Source organism: Carassius gibelio, chromosome B2, assembly GCF_023724105.1.
Source record: "Carassius gibelio isolate Cgi1373 ecotype wild population from Czech Republic chromosome B2, carGib1.2-hapl.c, whole genome shotgun sequence".
NCBI classification, from domain to species: Eukaryota; Metazoa; Chordata; class Actinopteri; order Cypriniformes; family Cyprinidae; genus Carassius; species Carassius gibelio.
Window position 1 is genome coordinate 27753840 of NC_068397.1, and position 24924 is coordinate 27778763.

The following is a 24924-nucleotide window of genomic DNA, read 5'->3' on the forward strand; positions in this document are numbered from 1 at the left end:
ATTATTATTATTGTTATTCATCTTGCTGCTCAGAACTTGATTCGATATTGAGCTCCAGCGTACAGAATGTGCGCATCCAGTGTGCGATACCTCGAGCTGTCCTACATGTGACACGATGCGACGCTATGAAAACATACAGTTCTTTATTTAATTCACAGATAAGAGCAATAATGATATTAAATAATTAAAAATAGCTTACTGCAGTTACTACAATGCTTGCGCATATTGGAGGTCTAACCAATAGCCTACGGAAAACTAAAACATTTATTTTGGTAATTACCAAATAATAAGAGCAGCAGTACAGTACAAACCTTACAAAATTGGTTAAAAAAAACGTACATACATTTCACAGTAGGCTAAATAGAATATAGTTTAAATCTCTAGATAAAAAATTAAAACAAAGATAATAAAGATAAATAAAACCCCGGTAATGCTCTTTGGGAACCCACGTTTGTGTGTCATTTTTTATCCTGTAAAAGCCTCTGATATTTATATTCTGACAATTACACGCTGCTGTCCCTTCACATTTCCTGCTATCATAAATTACTGACACTTCATGCTGACTTTTTAAACCTAAATATAAATGTTAAGCAACATATTTCAGCACAATTAATGTTTTTGCGCTGAATAGTGTTTCCCTTTCTACTATGTTCCATCTGTTTAACACATGTGTCCACCGCGGCATCGCTCTTTCAGTAAATATTTCAACTTAATGCAGATAATGGCCTTTATGCAAAAATGGAAAGGCTTGCGTGAATTTGTGACATTTACAGATAAGGATATGACCATTAATTAAAAGTTTTTTGTGCCTAGGACACACACATGTGTCTGTAAAAGCACGTGACAGGCAAGCCATTACACTAACACTAATGCATCAACTTGAAGCTTAAAATAAAGACTTATGTTTTGGCCAGCTTGGATTTCGTACTTTTCCAGCAGGAGCTCATTCTGTTTCCTCCATTATTTGTAGATGTATTTGGTCTATAGAAGTGTCAAGAAGTGACTATAAACAGGATGTGGGTAGCCACTGTTGGTTCTAAAGAACTGAGACAAGGGGTGAAAAGTGAAGTGGAACACAATGTGTTGACCCTGTAGAACAAAAACATTTTCACTTGTACAATGTTAAAGTAAATTCAGCCAAATTTACGCATTGTCTATATTTTACGCTCATGATTATTCACTGGATTAGTCATTGTCAGATGAAACAGTAGTGTCTGACTAGCTGTGGTAATAAATCACATTGGTCCATGTTTGCTTCCTTCAGTGAAAGACCCGTATCAGGCTTTTTTGTGAGCTTCAATGGAGTTTAGGCTGCTGCTGACCTTAGTTCTTTCTACGCACATCACAGGTACGAAATCTTATAATTTTAATATTGTAAATATGTCTTGGATTAATGATTTCTTATGGTGACAAATCACTGACGGCCAGTTTTAAAATTCTCCTGAAATTAAAGTTGTAATTCCTAATGTTTGGTTACCAGGCTTTTTTTGACATTTATCCAATAATTTATTTGGGTTTCACTTCAAAACTGTTTCACTGAAATATTTCAAGCATTTTATGAGACTTGACTGATTTGTTACAATAAAATATTGACAACACCAGATCACACTGAACTGTGAGATTCTGGGATTCACAAAGATGGAAATCCCAGAAGACTTTGTGCTTGTGTAATCTGATGTCACCATTATGATTATGGTCAATGTTACTGTTGTTTGGGAATTTGGACTTTTTGGTCTTGATCTTAGCTTTAATGTTGTGTTCTGTACTTGTGTTCTTTTGTTTCTTTTACTGAGACAAAATCTTGATTTTATGCTACAAAACACATTAACTAAATTAAAATTCAGTTAAACTATTTAGATTGTTTCAACTGAATGATTGCTGTCAGGGCCGTGCACAGACCTTTTGAGGGGCATGTGCTGAAACTGAAAAAGGGCACCCCCCCTCCCTTTTTTATATCAATTATATATGGTTTTATAAGCTAATTTTTATTATTTGGTTAACATGATTATGAATGACATTTAGAAGAGGGAAATGTGAGCAATGAGTCAAGTATTTTTGACAAACTTTTTTGAAATATAATTTAAGTAATTATGTCCAACTCAATTCCACATTATAAGAAACTATAGCCATACCGTTACTATAACATATCCAACATGTATCAGCCTACCTGGCAAAAATTTGATACTGTGGTGGACCAGGGATGTTGGTCTCTTGAAGGTCTCTTATTCACTACACTTTCCCTAAAATAAGCCAGCAATGAAAAAATAAATAAAAACAGTGTGAAAAGTACAGTTGCAGTGAAAAGCATTTCTGAAGGATCACGTGACACTGAAGAGTACTGAACTGGAGTAATCATGCTGAAAATTCAGCTTTGATCACAAAAATAAATTACATTTTAAAATATATTCAAATAGAAAACAGTTTATTTAAAATTGTACAAATATTACACAATATTACAGTTTTTGCTGTATTTTGGATCAAATAAATTAAGACTTGGAATGAATCATGAATTACATTCTGCATGATAAAATATAAAGATTTCACAATGATCTTTTGTAAATTTTTTTTAGTTACTACTACATTACTGTAGTAGAACCATGTTTTACTGCATTTTATACGTGAGGACGATCGGAGAGTATACCATAACATGATTAGCCGAAATGTTAATAAATTAAGTGTATCAGCAATCATAAATCAAAGAAGAAATTTCTTAGAAATATAGTTATCTAGGTGACGAGGATCACTCGTCGCTTTGTGTAAGTTCCAGTACGAAACAGCGCTGGGGCGCATCTGTTATGATTTCCCGATGGTAAAAACAAATTATATGTTGTTGTATTACTTATCAATATATAGTTTTTGACCAGCGAATGTGTGCAAATGTGAATTTTTTTGTCCGTCATTAAAACGGCGACGGCGCCTGCCGCAGCCGGCATCACATTACATTTTCATCTACAGGTTACAAACTAGTTTTTGTAGCTATATAGACGGAGCGCTGAGTTTTTCCTGTGGTAAAATGCATTTGGCCAAAATCGCATTTTATAAAAGATGAAATGCTACTGTATGCACAGGCTATTTAAGTGTTGGCTATGTATTGGCTATGACTAGATGGCAAATGCTAGCCCTCTCTCTCAGGCGACGTCCCACATGTCTCAGTCAGAGTCAGTCAGACATCAAATAAATAAAATATGAGCCTTTATAGACATAGTGTTTAGTAGTACTTATTCAAACAATAAAATATTTATTTACCCTTCGCAAAACTTTGTTCAGCTCAGCTGTTGTCTACTGTGCGACTGCTGTGGAACTTCAGTTGATTCAATGAATATAGAGGGGGCGGAGTTATCGGCTTACTGACCGCTTGAGGATTGAATAAGATTTACACAAGCTCGTTTTAAGAACTTTCATTTGCTAAATATTTGTAAAACAGACAGACAGACGTAAAGGGTGACCAATAGCATTGATAAAAAAAAAAAAAAACACCACCAAAAAAAGGGCACTTCGGAGTGTAAGGTCAAAAAGGGCATGTGCTCTGCACAGGTTGAGTCCTGCCTGTGCACGTGCCTGATTGCTGTACATGAAAACAGCACGCAAACAGCTACTATTTGTATTTTAATAAAATACTTATTTTTTTTTCCTCAGGGTTCAGTGCTGAGATCTCTGTGTTTGTGCAGACAGGAGCTTCTGTTCACCTGGATATACAAACACAAGAACTACCAGAGTTTGAGGATTTATACTGGACAAAAAATAAATCAGATAATTTAGTTAAATATACAAATGAATCTAAAAAAGTAAAATTTTACAAAGACAGAGTGGATTTCAATGATACAACCTTCTCTCTGACTCTGAAGAACATGCGGAAGACAGACAGTGGACTCTACAAAGCAAGAACAAGTGGAGAATCAGAGAAGAATATTGTTACATACAGAGTATTTGTTATAGGTGAGTGTGATGTGTATTGATTAAGGTATGATGAAACTGCACACTATAAGAATGCAAATTATATTTAATATTATGTAACTGTATACAGTGGGATACATTTTTTCATTTATTTATTTATCTGAAAACAGTAAAACTTTTGTGAGCACAACAAAATGCTGCACTGTACCTGTACGTTCTGTTGATGTGTTTTTTTTATATATATATTTGTATTCATTTAACTTTAAAAACTGCTACACATAATGTAAAAAAAAAAAAAACATTTGTTAATCTCATGACATCGGGACAAAATAGTATAAATAAATTATGTTCGGTCCTGAACTGGTAAATTCTAGCATCCCTAAATCTGTGTATGTGACCTGAAACATTTTAATACATGTGTGTTTCAGATGCAGTGGAAGCTCCTGTCCTGACTGTATACTCAAAATGGTCCAGTCATGAATATTGTAATTTTACGTGTAATGGAAGTAACATTACCATCAGCCTCATCTATAACAGAAGCAGCTGTTTTCCAGAGGAAGTGACATCATCTGATCACTACACCCTAAGACTGATCTGCAGTAATGACTCCATCATGTGTAACTACAGCAACCCAGTGAGCTGGAAGACTGACACACTGAATGTTAATGAACACTGCGCTGTTAATGAAGGTACATACTGTATCCGCTCTGAGCTGTAAACACTCACAGATGAGGAAACAGAACATCATTGAGAGAAAGCAACTTAAGCTTTAATACTGTATAATGTGCAACTCTTCATTAAAATCCCCAAAACGAGTGAAATTCATGTTCATGTAAACCTCTGTCTGTGAAAAGTAGAGATTTGTACTCTTATCTTTCATGTGTATAAACAGGAAAACAAGCAGCATCTGTGTTTCCTCCGTGGGTTGTTGCTATTATTTTTCTATTCTCATTGGCAGCAGTGATCAGCTCATGTATTTACAAAAGAAAAAAAGGTACAGAGCATCTAATCCTGCAGTTGTCTTATGAAACATCATAAATCATTTCACACATTTCCTACAATGCTTCAATCCTGCTTTTGAATCATTTCAACAGCACTATTTCATATTGATTGTTAGTGGACCAAACAAGAGTAGGCTATTTCTAGAAGTTTGACACTTCTGCTTTTAAACCTTATGACCAACATGTTTGCCAAGATTCCATTAGAAGTACATTACCCATTAAAAGTTTTGTAGAGCAAAAAGTTAAAATAATGTGTTTGATGCCTATACCCTGAAAACTGATGTTGTGTTTTAAACATTAAAGGTGCCCTGGAGGTTGAACAAACAATCTATGCAGAAGTGGACGTAAGTTTTTTACTAATATTTTTCATTAACCACAGACACTTATTAAATGACATCACACTACCTGGTCTCCTTGAAAACAATTATGCAAAGTTTCTTTTTTATCTCAGTTTTTGGTAATACAATCCTACACCCCTAGAAAAAAGTAAAAGCTGTCACTGGGGTGTACCCTTTCAAAAGTGACTAATATTTACGATTTAGGTACTAATATATACTTTTGATATTCCTTTAAGTTCCTGCATCCTTTAAGGGTAAATAAGGGTACCACCACCCCAGTGACAGCTTTGTACATATTTTTCCTGAGAGTCTAAAAGCTTCTGCATTCATTTATCAATTCATTGTTATTTCTTCTCGATTATTTACTGTCACATGGGCACTGGTGATCACTTTTATTTGCTTTGTTACCACTGGTAATTGTGTATGAGTCTCACCACTCATTTCAGCCAAAACAGCGGTCTGACATTTTGATTGGATTGTGTCCGCAGGAGAACATCAAGCCACGGAAGTCACTGGAGATGTTGGGGAAATCAGCGAATTCCCAGACAGTGTATGATACTGTAGGAGATCCAGGACGAACTGATGCTACCGTCCACACTCAGCCTGTGAAACAGGTGAACAGTAAATGACTCACTCGGCTACAATTCATTTCAAATAAACTGATGCTTAGTTTGAATTAAATGTTTTCATTTGGAATAAAAGTGAAGACAAGTATAAGTGAATGACATTCAAATGATAAAGTTATTACATTTGTGGCTTATTGTTTGGGAAACAACCTGCCCGAATGCAACCTGTTTAAATTATTAATTGGGATTGATTTTTGACCTTCAACTGATCTTGTTGTTCTTTATTTTAGAGTTCATCACTTTCAGAGAAGAGCAAGTCAGATGCACCAGTCACTATCTACTGTTCCATTCAGCAGCAAGCAAACCCCCCCAAAACTGAAGCTGAAAACACTGTCTATGCTGTGGTCAGTATCCCGCCAGCTGATTATGAATCTGCACATCCACAATCAGAATAAAAGTGAATGAATGAAAATAATAAAACTTAAAGTATGTGTTCAGGAAGGCCAGTGTAAATGAGCAGCATATTTACCATGTGCAATGTGCTCACATTGTAGTTGATTCATGGTGTGTTACAGATATTTGTATATGTAAATTCTGTCTTTTTTTAAAGCAGCAATGTATTTTTATTGTAAAAATATTGTACATGAGGCTTCAGGGCCGCCCTGAAATATGTGAAAAATGTGCCCCCCTTCCTGAAATAAATATATATATATATATTAGTAAAAATAGAACTTTAATTAAATACAAAAGTAAATAAATAATTTAGCAAATTACAGTTGTAGCTCTATAGAAAGTTACCTATAGCTATGACTTTATTAATACAGTTTAAAAGAAAATTAAACAGATTTACTATGATAAAACCATGGATTATTTCTTTAAGGGTTGTGATATTCACGTTTTGAAGAAATGATAGGGGCTGTGTCATCTATAGCAAAAAGGTGGCCAAAAATGAAAGCTTGTGAATATTTGTGAATATTTGAATTTAATGTTTGGCCAGTAGCTTAAAGAAGGATTTGATTGTCCTGTAGGTGTAACAGCATCAATTACCCTTTGTAGGTATTTGTAATAACATGTACTTTACATAAATTGTTTATTTTGTTTTAGCCTGCATTATGTATTTTAGCAGTATTATTACCCAATCATTATTGCCTCACTGTTTTCTGTAGAATGCACTTTAAGTCTATTTAAATTATTTTTTATTTTTTTAAAGGCTATTGATGGCTGATTTTTTGTAACCCAAAAAATACATACATAAATAAATGATCTTAATACTTCCTTGTATATTATTAATTATTTCTGACTTTAAAACACATTATTAACGTCAACAGTCAAAAAAGTTTCATTATGAGGATTATGAATGTGCCTGAAACAGATGCACAGGCTTCATTTTAACCTTTCATTTTACAAATGATTTACAATTTATTTTAATAAATATTTAAAAAAGGTGTGCATTGTAGTTGACAGTGACACCCAAATTAACACTAGAAGTAGGATAATTTTCATATGATTTACAGTTTATTTTTAGAAATATAAAACAAATATGTAAAAGTTGTGCATTATAGTTGACACCTAGATTAACAGTTTACAGTTGTTTTATGACTGTTAAGTTATTCTCGAATGCTATTGACGTTAGAAAAGTATATAGCAATATCGCATGAAACTTTAGAGACAGTCCCTAAATTTGCGAATATTGAACTTCCAACGTCAAGCCAACTTTATGCCAGTTTTTTTTTAATTATTATTATTATTACTACTTTCTATCATTTTCTTTTCTCTGCACTGGATTGCTGATGTCTTTTCAGAGGCATAGATATCCATCCATCAATTATGATCATTTGCATTCATCTGCAAACATGAGGTGCGAGCTATAGGTGTGAATGGTTGCGAGCACATATGGGGGAATGGCGTGTTTTTGAGTATCTGGGATGGTGCCCCCCCTGGGAGCTGGTGCCCTACGCAAACTGCATACTGCATGTAGGGAGCGGAGGTACTGTGAAGCTTAGACTAGTGCAAAATCTCATGCATTTAGTTTCTATAGATCTCTGTTAAAGATTTCAGACCACCTTTGCAGGCAACTGAAAACCACTTCCTGGAAAGTATCTCAAAGGGTAGCAGGGTAGTGTCATATGCCCATTTACCCCCATCCCTCTAAAAAAAAGAAAAAAAAGTTATAAATATTAAATAAAAAATGTACTGTACAAAACCACGTTGGACTAAGGGAAGTTAATATTATTGAACTGAAGTTCATGTATGAAGAGTATGTCAGTAACTGATCAGGCATCTGTGTACTGTAGGGCCTAACCAGTGTCGACAGCATCAGTGATTGTACATGGTATAATAATTTTTTTGATGTGACTTGCATCTGGCGTGTCAGCATTTAAGTGCTTGTCTCACTACTATTTGTTACACAGACCTCAATTCATACGAATTTGAATTCAGAAGACACAGGAAACATAATCATGTCAATTTTGCTGAATTCCAAAATAAAAATTTGGTCACAGAAGATCCGTGTGGCCTCTTAGATGAATTAAAAGAAAAAAAATCTTTAAATCAGATCGAAGCATTGCAGTAAAGTGAAAATTACTTATTTTTCCATCATTGCTGTATTATAGTTTATGTAGAAATATCTTTAAAAGAAAATGTCTAGTGTGACCACAGCTTTAAGCAACCAAATACCAGAGGGTGGAGCCTATGGTGCAGTGATGTACAAGTGCTTCGACATCTTGCTCTGGAGCCAGTCATATGTCAATTCATTTGTTCATGTCCTTGCACATTATACTTTTGATTGAAGAATTTTCTGCACCATCCTGACAATTTAAATTAACCCAGGACAACAAAATGAAGAAACCACCTGTCAGAAATATTAAGTCAATAAGACTAATCAAAATAAACTATTCACATTAGAAGATTTATTCCATAATGAGAAGAAAAATAAAAAACCGACAAGCGATAACACACCACAGTTCAACACTTTAGATCAATTCAGAAATTGCGTCACACTAATTTCAAGTTTCCAGCACAGGCAGATTGACCATTGACCATATAAAAAGAAAGCATTAAACATCTTTCATTTCATATTTAAAGGCAAACAAATAAAACAATCTTAAAACAATAAAATAATCATCTTATCAAACAATAATCTTAAAAAGCAAAAATAACCATTAAACCATGCAAACAATAAACACGCGAATGTGTGAAAGGGAATGTGTGTGAGTGGTGAATGAATGAGCGTAATGGATGTAGTGGCGGTGTAGCGGTTACTGACCAAGTTTGCAGTCATAAAGGAAACTGGATAGTGTAGTGGTTTTGTCAGACACCAGTTCAGGTCAATGAGCAGCTGTCACTTTTCTTCAGGACCGCTTTACTAATGATCAGGCTATGCATTGCACATGTTTGTGCTCTTTTGATGAATATTTCCTATTGCACACAAATTAATTTTAACCATTACAACCCACATATTTAAAACCCCTCAGTTGTTGGTCAGGTGTTTCAGATAAAGATACAGTATTGTTCAAAATAATAGCAGTACAATGTGACTAACCAGAATAATCAAGGTTTTTAGTATATTTTTTATTGCTACGTGGCAAACAAGTTACCAGTAGGTTCAGTAGATTGTCAGAAATCAAACAAGACCCAGCATTCATGATATGCACGCTCTTAAGGCTGTGCAATTGGGTAATTAGTTGAAAGGGGTGTGTTTAAAAAAATAGCAGTGTCTACCTTTGACTGTACAAACTCAAAACTATTTTGTACAAACATTTTTTTTTTCTGGGATTTAGCAATCCTGTGAATCACTAAACTAATATTTAGTTGTATGACCACAGTTTTTTAAAACTGCTTGACATCTGTGTGGCATGGAGTCAACCAACTTGTGGCACCTCTCAGCTGTTATTCCACTCCATGATTCTTTAACAACATTCCACAATTCATTCACATTTCTTGGTTTTGCTTCAGAAACAGCATTTTTGATATCACCCCACAAGTTCTCAATTGGATTAAGGTCTGGAGATTGGGCTGGCCACTCCATAACATTCATTTTGTTGGTTTGGAACCAAGACTTTGCCCGTTTACTAGTGTGTTTTGGGTCATTGTCTTGTTGAAACAACCATTTCAAGGGCATGTCCTCTTCAGCATAGGGCAACATGACCTCTTCAAGTATTTTAACATATGCAAACTGATCCATGATCCCTGGTATGCGATAAATAGGCCCAACACCATAGTAGGAGAAACATGCCCATATCATGATGCTTGCACCTCCATGCTTCACTGTCTTCACTGTGTACTGTGGCTTGAATTCAGAGTTTGGGGGTCGTCTCACAAACTGCCTGTGGCCCTTGGACCCAAAAAGAACAATTTTACTCTCATCAGTCCACAAAATGTTCCTCCATTTCTCTTTAGGCCAGTTGATGTGTTCTTTGGCAAATTGTAACCTCTTCTGCACATGCCTTTTTTTTAACAGAGGGACTTTGCGGGGGATTCTTGAAAATAGATTAGCTTCACACAGACGTCTTCTAACTGTCACAGTACTTACAGGTAACTCCAGACTGTCTTTGATCATCCTGGAGGTGATCATTGGCTGAGCCTTTGCCATTCTGGTTATTCTTCTATCCATTTTGATGGTTGTCTTCCGTTTTCTTCCACGTCTCTCTGGTTTTGCTCTCCATTTTAAGGCATTGGAGATCATTTTAGCTGAACAGCCTATCATTTTTTGCACCTCTTTATAGGTTTTCCCCTCTCTAATCAACTTTTTAATCAAAGTACGCTGTTCTTCTGAACAATGTCTTGAACGACCCATTTTCCTCAGCTTTCAAATGCATGTTCAACAAGTGTTGGCTTCATCCTTAAATAGGGGCCACCTGATTCACACCGGTTTCTTCACAAAATTGATGACCTCAGTGATTGAATGCCACACTGCTATTTTTTTTAACACACCCCTTTCAACTAATTCAACTAATTGTCCAATTGCACAGCCTTAAGAGCGTGCATATCATGAATGCTGGGTCTCATTTGTTTTCTGAGAATCTACTGAACCTACTGGTAACTTGTTTGCCACGTAACAATAAAAAAATATACGAAAAACCTTGATTATTCTGGTTAGTCACATTGTACTGCTATTATTTTGAACAATACTGTATGTAGTGGTGGAGCTCCCAGTATAGTCAAAGCAATAGACCTTTATTTATAAAGCACTTTATACAATACAGATTGTGTCAAAGCAGCTTTACAGTATTAAACAAGAAAACAGTGTGCGGATAATGGACAAGGACAATAATAAACTAAATTTTTCAGTTAAAGTCAGTTGATCATTGATTCAGTGATGTCAGTAATCTGATCCAGCAGTTCAGTTCTAATATTATCGTTGAAACTAAGCAAGCCATGGTGACACACTGACAGGGAACCAAAACTCCACTGGTGACAGGAATTGAGAAAAGGAAAAAGAATTACCCTTGGCAGAAACCAGTGTTATGTTCCCAGTTATTCTAGGGTTAGAGGAACAAGTAACAGAATAAAAAGGTGATGTGTGAAGGCAGCAAGGTTCAATTCCCAATTAACAAAGGCCAACAATCAACTCAATATCAAAAACAAAAGTTTCTTTATTTTACAAGAATGGGAGGATGTCAAAACGTCAAGAGGGGGCAAGGCCAACAAACAAAAACACTAACTGTTTGGGAGAAACTAACCAAGCTAACAAAATTAATTACTAATTACTAGCATTAACGTGAGAAAATGTATCAATCAAAACTACTAATAAAGCTTGTTGGGTTGAGAATAGAATCCTCATGACGCAGCCTACACACACACACACACACACACACACACACACACAGAAGAGAGAAAGTCATACAACTTTGGACAAAATGAGGGTGTGCAAATGAAGACAATTTAATAGCAATACATTTACTCTATGGCATCCTAGCTCAAAATCAGTTCTTTACGGTCAAGAGCAATATCATGTCTGTTAACTGCTTCTGCAGTGCATTCAAGGATGTTTATCAGTTCTGTCCTTCATTAATAATTTATTTCAAGGCCCTATCTCCAGCAAAAACATTAAAGGGTAAATGGATTTGATTTGGGCCAAAATATTAGCCCCAGTCCAGCTCTGACAACTCTGGTCTAAAAGATTTGTATGGAGTTTTGTGTTTTTTCGTGACTTTGGTGCCAGTACAGTTGATACAAATGAGTGGGACGTGGTCGTAATCACAGTGGATATCAGGCGGTACGTGTGCTTGCTGCTGCTGTAAATCAGTCCGTCCTTTTCATACTCGCTCATCAAACTTACAAAACAGACATCTGGAAAGAAACAGACAGCCGTTCTCCTCATTAGAAGTCAGTGCATCACCAGAATGATTTTGAAACTGATTTTTAAAGGTAATGAAAACTTACAGTTTAAGGAGACACATCTCAAAGATGTGTCACGGTAGGAAATCCAGTGTTTCCTCCGTGTCATGTTTTGTGATTGTTTTTGTACTTACGTTGTCTCCATGTGCTCGTTTAGTTGATTGTCATCACCTGGGTGTTGATTGTCTCGCTCCAGCTGATCTTCATCACACCTCAGCTACTTATACTCACCTCGCTCTCTCTCTGTTGTCAGATCCTCTCTCATGTCTTCGTGTCCTAGTTGGATTACCGTCTTCCGTGTTCGTGTGCTGGAGTGGATTAAGTGTTGTCGTCCTCGTGTCAGTGTTCCGGTCTGTTCCTGGTTTCAACCATTGACCACCTTCACCTGCACCGCCGACTTCACCCCCCAGCTCTTCTCACGCCACCGTAGACCTTCTTTGCCATTGCCAACATTCTGGACTCTCTTTCTCAATAAACTACATCTGATCGCCTGCAATTGCTTCCTCCTCTTTTATCTGTCGTTACAGAAGGATCTGACCATCATGGAAGCAGCAGGCGACCGCTCCCCATCTCATCTGGAAGAATTTCTGCAACGAGCTGTGGGTCGTATGGATCGCCAAGACAAGGCGATAGATGAGATGGGTCGAGCCTTCCAAGCAATGGTGACGAAGGTGTCCGAGCTCGCTCTCCAGACGCAACACCAACAACAACCGTCACCCGCTGCGCCTCCCACGCCACCCACACCGCCGATCGTCTCCGGGGGGATTTCCCAGCCCGAACCACGCCTCCCCATCCCGGAGAAATATGCGGGTGAGCCAGAGTTCTGTCGATCATTTCTGTCTCATTGTTCTCTGCACTTCGCCATGCAGCCCCGCACGTTCTACACCGAGGAGATGAAGGTGGCATTCGTCTTATCACTACTTACGGGAAGGGCTGCCCTCTGGGGGACGGCGGTGTGGGAGAACCAAGACAGCTGCTGTGCCTCGTTCCACGCCCTTTCGGAAGAGATGAGACGGGTCTTCGACCGCTCCGTCGCCGGGAGGGAAGCGGCTCGCCTTCTCACGGACCTACGTCAGGGGGAAAGGTCCGTTTCCGATTACTCGATTGAGTTCCGCACCCTGGCGGCGGAGTGTAAGTGGAACGAAGAGGCGCAGTGGGATCACTTCCTGCATGGGTTGGCTGACCGCATCCAACAGGAGATCCGCGCCGTCGAGCTCCCCACTTCTCTCAATAGTCTGATTGACCTCACCATCAGAGTTGACAATCGACTCGATCAAGCCGCCAGACGGAGGGGGAGAACAGTTCTCGCGAACAGACCGGAGGCTCAGTATCAGCGCTCAGATGTTGCGGTCAGCCCACCGGGAGATCTTGAACCCATGCAGGTGGGGCGAGCTCGGCTCTCCCGGGAGGAGAGGATCAGGCGGAGATCCCTGGGACTATGTTTATACTGCGGCAGTCAAGAACATCACATCCAGCGTTGTCCGGTAAAAGACCAAGCCCGATAGTAAAACGGAGGCTACTATCGGGTGGGATCTCTGCCAGGAAGACCTCATCTACATCGACACTCCTTCCGGTGAGTCTACGGTGGTCCACCCACGCACTCGAGCATCACGCCTTGTTGGATTCTGGGGCAGAGGGTAATTTCATGGACTTCAAGTTCGCTTGTAAGCTTAACATTCCTCTCACCTCCCTCAAACACCCCATTGCACCCTTTGCTCTCAACGGACACAGACTACCAGTCATCACTCAGACCACCTTACCTGTTTCCCTCACCACATCTGGCAACCATACTGAGGAGATATCATTTTACATCACGGACTCACCTCAATCCCCCATCGTTCTCGGTCACACCTGGCTTCAGAAACACAACCCCAGGATCAATTGGCGCCTTGGATCTGTGGTTAGCTGGAGCGAGGAATGTCATTTGTCTTGTCTTTTGTCTGCTGGTGTTAATGTTTCTGAGTCTGTGTTTCAGGGGGAAGCAGTGGATTTGGCTAGCGTGCCCGCGGAGTACCACGACCTGAAGGAGGTGTTCAGTAAGTCTCGTGCTGATTCTCTTCCTCCTCATCGTCCCTATGACTGTGCGATAGAGTTATTGCCAGGTACTTCTCCGCCTAAGGGCAAGTTATATTCTTTGTCTATTCCAGAGACGGCGGCCATGGAGAAATATATATCCAGTTCTCTAGCAACGGGGTTTATCCGCCCTTCTTCTTCTCCAGCGGGGGCGGGGTTCTTTTTTGTGGGAAAGAAGGACGGATCCTTGCGACCTTGCATTGACTACCGAGGGCTGAACAACATAACGGTAAAGAATACCTATCCTTTACCGCTTATGTCTTCAGCTTTTGAGAGGTTGCAGGGAGCGTCCGTTTTCACTAAATTGGACTTACGTAATGCTTATCATTTGGTCCGCATCAGGGAGGGGGATGAGTGGAAGACTGCCTTTACACCCCTAGAGGCCATTTTGAGTACTGCGTTATGCCGTTCGGGCTAACCAACTCGCCGGCAGTCTTTCAAGCACTCGTTAATGACGTGTTGCGAGACATGGTCGATCTGTTCATATATGTTTACCTGGATGACATATTGATTTTTTCTTCGTCTCTCCAGGAACACGTGCAACACGTACGACGAGTGCTTCTGCGGTTGCTAGAGAATGGATTGTTTGTCAAGGCGGAGAAATGCGTTTTTCATGCACAGTCTGTTTCTTTTCTAGGACACATCATTTCGACTGAGGGTGTTCGCATGGATCCTGAGAAGGTTAAGGCTGTGGTAAATTGGCCATCCCCAGAGTCTCGCAAGGCCCTGCAGAGATTTCTGGGGTTCGCCAATTTTTACCGGCGTTTCATTCGCAATTTCAGCCAACTAGCCGCTCCTCTGACCGCCTTGACCTCCCCTAGTTTGACGTTCAGGTGGTCAGACGCAGCTGAGGCTGCGTTTGCCAAACTGAAAAGCTGCTTTGTTTCAGCTCCCATTCTCGTCACCCCTGATCGCTCACGTCAATTCATAGTGGAGGTCGACGCGTCAGAGGTGGGGGTAGGAGCAGTGTTATCCCAACGCGCATCCTCAGACGGAAAGGTGCATCCGTGCGCGTATTATTCTCACCGTTTATCTCCTGCAGAAGTTAATTATGACATTGGCAATCGAGAGTTGTTGGCAGTCAAACTTGCACTGGAAGAATGGCGTCACTGGCTTGAGGGGTCGGGTGTACCTTTCATTGTATGGACGGACCATAAGAATCTCGAATACATTAGAACCGCCAAAAGACTTAACTCCAGGCAGGCTCGGTGGGCATTGTTTTTCGGTCGTTTCGATTTTGCACTTTCTTACCGGCCGGGTTCCAAAAACATCAAACCCGATGCTTTATCCCGTCTTTTTGAGCGTTCCGATCGTACTGCTACTCCCGAGCCCATTTTACCGGGGACCATCATTATCTCCGCGCTCAGATGGGAGGTCGAATCGAAGGTGTTGACCGCCTTAGAAGGGGTAACGCCCCCGGCTCGTTGCCCACCGAACCGATTGTTTGTGCCGGAGGGGTTACGGTCAGACGTTCTCCAGTGGGGTCATTGTTCCAGTGTTGCTTGTCACCCAGGGGTTAGTAGAACTAGATTTCTAGTCAAGCAACGATTTTGGTGGCCTGGTATGGCTCGTGACGTCCACGATTTCGTCTTGGCTTGTTCAGTTTGCGCTATTGGTAAGACTTCCAATCGACCTCCAGAGGGGTTACTCTTACCACTGTCTGTCCCTTCAAGACCCTGGTCCCACATTTCGCTAGATTTTATCACCGCCCTCCCGCCCTCTAGAGGCAATACAGTGATTTTAACCGTAGTGGACCGGTTCTCGAAGGCGACTCATTTTATTCCCTTGCCCAAATTACCTTCAGCCAAGGAAACAGCGGTAGCAGTCATTGACCACATCTTCCGCATACATGGCCTCCCGACAGACGTGGTTTCTGACAGGGGTCCCCAATTTGTGTCCAAATTTTGGCGAGAATTTTTTAAATTGTTAGGAGCGACTGTTAGTCTTTCTTCCGGGTTCCATCCCCAGAGCAATGGTCAAACCGAACGAGCCAATCAGGATGTCGAGAGGGTTTTGCGATGTTTGGTTTCCAATAATCCTTCGTCCTGGTGTCAGCAACTCTCAGTTGTGGAGTACGCACACAATTCTTTGCCAGTGTCATCTACGGGCATGTCTCCATTTAAGTGTAGTTTAGGGTACCAACCACCTAATTTTGTCAGTACGGAATCCGAGGTTTCGGTCCCCTCCGCACACGCACTAGTCCAGAGGTGTCACCGAACCTGGACCAGAGCTCGCAGAGCTCTCCTCCAGGCTAGGGCGCGCACCAAGGCTAAGGCCGATCGCCACCGGTCGAAGCCTCCCCGTTACGTCGTCGGTCAAAGAGTGTGGCTTTCTACCCAGAATATTCCTATGCGTTCCGTTTCTAACAAACTTGCTCCCAAATTTATTGGCCCGTTTTCTATTACCAAGATTATTAATCCGGTAACCGTGCGTCTTAGCCTTCCTCCGGCGTACAGGAGGATTCATCCCGTGTTCCACGTGTCCAAAATTAAATCGGTGATTTCTTCCCGTCTTAATCCGCCTGCTCCGGTTCCCCCCCCCCCCGCCTCGTCTCGTTAATGGGGAGACCACCTATTCGGTTAATCGTATTCTGGACTCTAGACGGAGGGGACGCGGTTTTCAGTACTTGGTGGATTGGGAAGGTTACGGTCCGGAGGAGAGAAGCTGGGTTCCTGCTCGGGACATATTGGATCACCACCTTATAGATGATTACAATCTACAGGTAAAGCAGGCTGGGAACGTCAGGTGACGTCCTAGGGGAGAGGGTACTGTCACGGTAGGAAATCCAGTGTTTCCTCCGTGTCATGTTTTGTGATTGTTTTTGTACTTACGTTGTCTCCATGTGCTCGTTTAGTTGATTGTCATCACCTGGGTGTTGATTGTCTCGCTCCAGCTGATCTTCATCACACCTCAGCTACTTATACTCACCTCGCTCTCTCTCTGTTGTCAGATCCTCTCTCATGTCTTCGTGTCCTAGTTGGATTACCGTCTTCCGTGTTCGTGTGCTGGAGTGGATTAAGTGTTGTCGTCCTCGTGTCAGTGTTCCGGTCTGTTCCTGGTTTCAACCATTGACCACCTTCACCTGCACCGCCGACTTCACCCCCCAGCTCTTCTCACGCCACCGTAGACCTTCTTTGCCATTGCCAACATCCTGGACTCTCTTTCTCAATAAACTACATCTGGTCGCCTGCAATTGCTTCCTCCTCTTTTATCTGTCGTTACAAGATGAGATAAGAGACAGCTCTCCTTCAAACTCTGGTGCAATAGATTCTCAGAGAGAAAAGCAAAAGGAACAAATGGGCCAAGTTCCTTCCTTCCTTCCACCCATCCATCCGGTGTGTTTGCCACATTTTGTTCAGCTGCAGTGCGTCTGTGACATAGTTTGACTGTAATGTTTATGAACTAATGGCTACCGTATTTTTCGGACTATAAGTCGCACCTAAGTATAAGTCACATCAGTCCAACCCGAACATTTTGAGCCTAAGTATGTGTGTGTATTTGTGTGCCTGAGTGTTTCTCTTTTCCCTCATTACAATATTCTCTGTGTTCTCAGCGAGTGTTAGACATGAAGAAAACATTACCATCTCCAGCCGCGAGAGGGCGCTCTATGTCTTCAGTGGTAAACTACAGAAGCACTGAGCAGCATAGAGCGCCCTCTCGCGGCTGTAGACGGTAATGTTTTCTCTTGGTTCACTTCTCTCGGTTCATGTCAGATTAATCTTGATAAATAAGTCGCACCTGACTATAAGTCGCATGACCAGCCAAACTATGAAAAAAAGTGTGACTAATAGTCCGGAAAATACAGTATGTTTTTTCAAGCTACTGTTCGTAAACGGTTTTATTAAACAATTTTTTAAGAAAACTTAATTGAAATATTTTTTCAGTCACACACAGATCTATATGAAAATGAGTTCAGAAAATTCTACCGCATAGCTTAAAAATAAAACAAAAAATGCTTTAAGCAAAAAAAAAAAAATTGCTTTTCAGAAAAAGTGTCAAAATTACATTTGTTTTTGCTTGAAACAAGCAAAATAATTTGTTAGTGGGATAAGAAAAGTAATCTTATTTCAGACAGAAAACAAGATTATTTTGCTTACCCCAAAAAAGACAAACAGGCAGTGCATCCACATTCACACCAAACTCAGTGTTTTTCTGGGAATAAATACGCAGACATCAGTGTTGTGTGTAAATCAAAAAAGGATATTAGCAGAATTACGAAATAGAACAAGAATACCAACATCTTTGAGAAGCATCTGAGGTTATGGGAAGTTTTGAGGAAATCAGTCATGGGTATTGCAGAGAAAGGACAAAGACTAAAATTTATTTTCGAAAACCCTGATAATAACAAAGACTGTTTTTCTGAGATTTCAACCTGATGCCCTTCTGAGTGGCCAACAGTACACCTGAAACCAGGAAGAGCATTTATTCATTATTTTAGATTAACAAATATATCTTCAAGGGCTTATTTTAGTTACATAATATTACCGTATATTATTGTGAATGCATTAAATTAACCAAGAATTAATAAATGAATAAATATGAATTATGAATTCAATTACCAGAAGGAATTATTTTTGCTTGAAATCTTGAACTCTGAGCAAAGACTCTTGTCCATGTTCTCTTCTTGACTGGCAAGTCGTGCACTGAATTCAAATAAAGATTAATCTACAGTACAGAAGTCTGGTTTCTGATGTAAAAAGATTGTATGTTTGTTTGCTTTTAAGTCGGATGACGACTATACAATCCATTTACTCTTCTTTTTTTATTTATTATAATGCATGTAGTTTAAATCACCTCAAATTCCTTAAGAAGCTAGATGAAATATTTATACAAAAATAAGCCAATAATTGTGACCAGTATTTATAAATACACTTTTTAACTAAAATTCATCCCCCTTGATTTTTGGTCAAGTGTGTTCACGGAGGTTTCCATTGGCCAATGCAAATACATCTGGTTAAAAAAAACCCTACACATTGTTGGACCTGACATTTTAATCATAACCAAAAAAACTAGATGTGATGTGTTATACATAGACTCAAGTCAACATTTCTAAACAATAAGATTCTGCTCACAAAGCCTTCATTTATTTGAAATGATTACATTTCAGAATCATTTACCTCTAGCATAGCTGTGTAGTCAGTTTTGTGTTTCATGAATCAGTAAGTTATACAAAACTTAGACAAAAAATGATTTTTAATATGCTTTATTCACTATTTATTTCTTTTATCACAAAGAAAGTCTCTGAAATGCAGACTAGTGTGTGTTTGGTATAGAAACTGTACACAGAAGCAAGGCACTATACTGTACATTTAAATTAATATCTTTTCTTTCTCTCATCCGTTATTCCATGCTGTCCAAATACAAACCAACATGATGTCCCTCACACCTGAAGAAAAAGAGACCGGCACCATCACAACAGCCATTCACACGAGAATACCACACACAAAGAACATGTCAGCTCCTCTCGAATCATAAAGGAACATTCTAAGACACATGACAACATTTAGAGCGATCACACAGGATTTTCATCTTTTGCTACAAAGTTTATACAATTTCCAATTATTCAGCAGACTTCTCAAACATTAACACACACCACAATAAAAACCCATTGCAGATCGTACCAAATGGGAAGGTGAGTCGATTCATATCATGAACTTGTTTTAAATGTTACATGAACATACTCAAATACAGACCACAGATCGTCACACAGACATCACCTCCACAGACTTCAGAAACACATCAAAAGCAGATGCCACAGCAGGTGAATCTGTAGATCCTAAAGTGACCTTTGACCTGACCGTTTACACTGTTCTCAGTGCACAACCACTTCTCCTCACCGAGAGAGGTCTAAATGCTGAGGTGAGCGCAGAACCATTAAGGAAATGGACAGTGCTAAATCTGTCACCGTGATGACTTTAGTCAGGCTTCTAAAAGAGTCCTTTGGCTTTTTTTAGGTTCACTTGCTTCCACCCAGGCAGAGTGTCAAACTCTTCTCTCTTCATGTCTAACACTCGCTGAGAACACAGAGAATATTGTAGTGAGGGAAAAGAGAGAAACACACAGGCACATAAATACACACATACATTAGGTTGTTGGGGTTGGTAAGATTTTATGTTTTTAAAACACGTTATGCTCACCAAGGGTGTTTTTGATCAAAAACACCAAAATAAGTAATATTGTGAGACATTAAAATTGAAAATATCTGTTATATATTTTAAAATGTAATTCATTCTTGTGATGCAAAGCTGAATTTTCAGCATCAATACTCCAGTCATCAGTGATGAATAGAAAGGTTTAAAAAAAAAAAAAAAATTATATATATATATATATATATATATATATATGTGGAAATATTTTGTTACTTTCTTTGCTTTTCATGTTTGGTCAATTTAATTGATCCTTGCTGAATTAAAGCATTAATTTCTTAAAAATAATAAACAAATACATAAACTAAACCTTACTGAACCCAATCTTTTGAATGGAAGTGTATATTCGCACAAACAATCTTAAATTTGCAGAAAAGTGAGGAGAGAAGGGTTACAGTAACACTGTGTCTTAGCTAGGCACACTGGGTTTAAACCTCAGTGAAATTGCAAAAGATTTACAAATACTGTACAGATAACAGGAGAGAGACTTTGGACCAATCAGAATTGACTGTGGGCGGGGCTACTCCACACAACCTTGATGCTTGTGCTGGAAACTAGATTGTAAAGGATGCACATTGTGTTAAAAATCCTATTACAATGTGCAGAGACAACTTTAAGCAAGCCAATCAGGGATTGAACAATCTATTCAACCAATGGTCTGAATTTGGGACAGGACCACTGGTTTGCCAACAATTGTTGAATTTACATGCACATTGACTGTGATCGGCTAAATTAAGACCACAAAAAGGTTTCAATAAAACAAAGTGTGGACAAAATGAAGTCTTGTTGGACTGAAAACAAAAACAAATGAACCGACTTAAGTTGGCGGTTTAATGTGCATTGGTCTTGGTCTCTTTAAATGGCCAAATCTCAGTGAAAATGTCGCTATCTGTGTGACATTTATGTGGAAAATATATAATTTATTACATGATTATCACCATGCCTAGTTTGGACACTGTGCTTTCAGTATACCATTCTCAGAAATTGAATTGCTGGAAAAAAATCTTGCAAATCTTGGATAAAATCTGTTCACACAGTGTGTGCTCTGTGCATGCATGGGTGCTTGTGTGATTTGTTCAAAAAGTTCTCAAAGATTCAACTAGACAAGAGAAATCCAAAGGGTGCGAGAAACAGGGAGAAAAATGAAGCATCAAAGTGAGGCTGTCAGTAAACAGTGCCACAGAAACATACTGTATCTTCCCCAGTCCATATCAGAGATACTCACCCACTCAGAATTCCCTACACCCCCGCCTAAAACAGCAAAACATTTCATTTCATTTAGTATCTAGTCATGTCATACTTGAAGAAACCATTAATAGGATGAGCATCTGCTTAACCACTTGTATTTGGCAATTTAAATTTAAAAGATAAAAAAAATGGAAATGTAATAAACTGTTGTAAAAACTTGCTTAAAAGGGACAATAAGTAACTTTTTAGGTATTTTATTATCTAAAATCAATATTTTTATTCATAAATATGCCCTCAATGGTGTACAAATACCTATGCCAATGTTTAAACTAATCCTCGTAAATGAAGAATTTATTATCTTTATATACATGGGACGGGTAGGTTGACGGAGGCTTCCATGTAGTTCCGCCATCTTGCAAAACTATAATAGCAGAGAGGGACAAAAAGTACTAAGCCAACGCGTTTCCACAATGCGTTTTCGGTCAGAGCCAGAAACGCAGGTGCAGAGCAGTGAGAGGCGCTTGAAACTGCACCGGCAAGTTTAAAAGTCTGGATTGCATTCTTATTATGGACCATACATATGCCGCGCCACAGGAGAAGAAAACATCGTCGCCAAAACAGTCAAAAATAGAACGTAAAAGGAAACGTGACCGTAGATTACAGAAAACAAGAGTTAATGTCGGGGAAGCTTTTTCTAGGTGGAAAGAGCTAATGCTGGATAAAGATTTCAAAAGAGACGCTGAAGTGGCCAGTTTTCTTCTAGACAGGTAAGTCAGTGTTACAATCTATATTACAATATTTTTTTTATATCTAACAATGCACATTATTCAGAAAATATAACGAATAAAGAAGACATAACTACTAATTACAATATTTAATGTTTTCCACAGTCAGTAATTCATACTGTAACATTCGTTTGTTAGTTGTCATGTTGCAGTTTGTTTGAAATAACACACCTGTTCACCTGAAGGAAAACTCGACGAAGTGCTATTAGAAGACATCCCGTCAAAGCTTTTTGGTACATATCGCCTACCGTAGATGCAACGCGCATTTGAAAAAGCGAGGCGCTGGAGAGCAAAATTAGTTTGAATGCAAAATACAATTTCACCACTAGATGGGAGTAATTCCTACTTCGTGTCCCTTTAACAGAATCAAATGTTTTTTTTTTGGGAGGGGTGGGGGGTGCATTATTGGTTATTTTGTTTTTCCACATAAATCTACATTTCTCATAAGATTTGAATTCTTAATGATTTAAATTCTTTAAATTAAAGATTGTTTCCCATCTTCTAAACAATAAAAAATGTGAATAGATTATTCAGGGATGTGAATACTTTTGCATCGGTTTACGATTTTTACACCGATCCCAAGATGCACAGGTGATCTCTCTCATAGAAGTGTATGGCGTTACCTCAAAGTCCTCGTCGGTCAGGTACATCTCGAGCCTCAGCGGGTCGACGCCGTGGGGAAGGGGACGGGTTTGCAGTGTTGCTAGAGGATAAGTGCTCTGACACAGTTGAGCCAGGACATCCTCCACCAGAATGATCTGGTTACACACTTCTGCCTCCTGCACACACACACACACACACACACACACACACACACACACACACACTTCATTTTAACACAGAGTAAAACCTTTGAAATTTGAAAAACTTGGCAGCCACTGACTTGCACAGTATGGAAAACAATACTATAGAAGTCAATGGTGACTGTCAACTCTTTGGTTTGGAACAACTTGAGGGTGAGTAAATGATGAAGTTTAAAGTTTTTGGGTGAACTATCCCTTTAAACACTCATTTAACATCACTGTTTCAGTCATTGATTTCTGATTTGTCTAAACCGAAAATTTGCTTTCTGATTTTCAAGTTTCGTTCACTGACAAAAATACAACACATGTTGAGCATCTCACCCTCTCTGTGATTTCAGCAATGTCCTCTCTGTGCTCCCAGCTGGGGAACATGTTTGTGAAGGTCAGAGGCTCCAATCCAGCATGGATCAAGTATGACTTCTGAGGCTTCTTCTCGTTCTTTTCTGCTAGACAAAGAGAGGCATCAGTAATCTATATTCACAGCATATGTAGACATAAACTGTGTGTGAAGCAGCATACAACATTACAAGCTGCTGGTTCAGATGCACATTTACAGTTAGCTGACAGAACTAAATGATGATTGGCCAATAAGGCTGTCAATCACCTCTGCAGTACTGCAACACTGTTTCCATAGCGCACTTCCTGTCTGCGTCCCAGCGGATGCGGGCAGAACCGGTACACTCAGTATCCTGCGGCCACCAGCCCTGCCACAGGTAAACTTCATGAAAGTTATCCACAAGGAACAGAGCTAGAAATGGACAGACGGGGAGAAAAACATGCATCATTACTTACTCATTGTTTCCCGCCTGGGAGAAAGAGTTCATGCGTGTCATTTCTTTTTACCTGGCTGAGGGGCAGAGTACAGATCCTCCTGCAGGAACGGCAGGGAGCAAACAAGCTCTGTGGCTCTGGATGGGTTGAAGAACTCCTGCGCCACAAACTCACCCGAAGAACTACTGAGCTGGAACAGACGCGGCGTGAAGTTGAACTTGCCAGGGTCTGAAAAAAGTGAGAAATATTGAAATAAAAACAGTAAAAAAGTCAGATGACGCAGAGGAAAAAAGACTGAAAGAGTCTAACTAATAAGAGTTTATGAATTCTTGGGATCACATATGTTCTCAAGCCATAGATCCATTTCCACCACTTAAAAAAAACATGCTTTAGTTAATCATAATTTCATAACCAGTCAGAATTGTGAGATAAATTTGAAAACATTAAAATCTGAAATTAAAAGACAAGTTAAAATTATGGAAAACATTCTGAGAATAAATGGTGAAAATGATGCGTCATGTTTGTCATACTAAAACAAAAACTTACATTTTGATTGTTAATTTTAATTTTTCCCATAATTGATTTGTTAATCTCATGACTTATTATTTACAATTATTTTATTAAGTAGCAGACCCCCCCCCATGCATTGGCGTGCATTATTGTCCGTGATATCAGCAAAACTTCCAAAATCATGCAGTCCCACTCTCCTCTGGTGTGTTGTACCTTGAAGCATGCAGTCGTATGCCTTGCGGTCCTTCCTGCCTAACGCTTCCCAGAATTCCACTGGCTCGCCACCTTCCTCACATTCATGAATGGTCACATTGCAGCTGCTGTGAAGTCCCGCCTCCAGTGGACGTCTAGGAAACACAAATACAGATTTCAATCATAACATTTTTGGGCAAAATGTTTTTTTTTTTTTTTTTATCTTTCTGACCCCCAAGCTTTTGAATGCTAGCGTATGCTCTGAAATCAGTTTTATAGCACCAAGTATAAATAAGCAGAAGTAAATCACAAGGAAAC

The 24924-nt window shown here is 39.3% G+C and overlaps 2 protein-coding genes across 8 annotated transcripts in view; one reads left to right on the forward strand and one right to left on the reverse strand.

The window, feature by feature from the left end:
• LOC127951092 (natural killer cell receptor 2B4) overlaps positions 1-6491 on the forward strand; it is a 57335-nt gene extending 50844 nt beyond the window's left edge. The window contains exons 1-7 of one of the 2 annotated variants that reach the window (XM_052548745.1): positions 904-1348; positions 3637-3936; positions 4323-4583; positions 4787-4888; positions 5199-5239; positions 5722-5847; positions 6090-6491. In XM_052548745.1, coding sequence (XP_052404705.1) covers positions 1300-1348; positions 3637-3936; positions 4323-4583; positions 4787-4888; positions 5199-5239; positions 5722-5847; positions 6090-6254 — 1044 coding nt within the window. In that variant the 5' untranslated portion in view covers positions 904-1299 and the 3' untranslated portion in view covers positions 6255-6491. Of the gene's footprint in view, positions 1-903; positions 1349-3636; positions 3937-4322; positions 4584-4786; positions 4889-5198; positions 5240-5721; positions 5848-6089 lie in introns of those variants that run through there. The other variant, XM_052548744.1, reaches the window with a different exon arrangement.
• Positions 6492-19398: 12907 nt separating this feature from the next.
• svilb (supervillin b) overlaps positions 19399-24924 on the reverse strand; it is a 50077-nt gene continuing 44551 nt past the window's right edge. For 5 of the 6 annotated variants that reach the window (XM_052548192.1, XM_052548189.1, XM_052548191.1 and 2 more), the window contains 6 exons: positions 24628-24761; positions 23977-24132; positions 23738-23881; positions 23455-23576; positions 22954-23109; positions 19399-20225 (listed from right to left, as the gene is read on the reverse strand). In XM_052548192.1, coding sequence (XP_052404152.1) covers positions 20139-20225; positions 22954-23109; positions 23455-23576; positions 23738-23881; positions 23977-24132; positions 24628-24761 — 799 coding nt within the window. In that variant the 3' untranslated portion in view covers positions 19399-20138. Of the gene's footprint in view, positions 20226-21582; positions 21609-22953; positions 23110-23454; positions 23577-23737; positions 23882-23976; positions 24133-24627; positions 24762-24924 lie in introns of all 6 variants that reach the window. The other variant, XM_052548188.1, reaches the window with a different exon arrangement.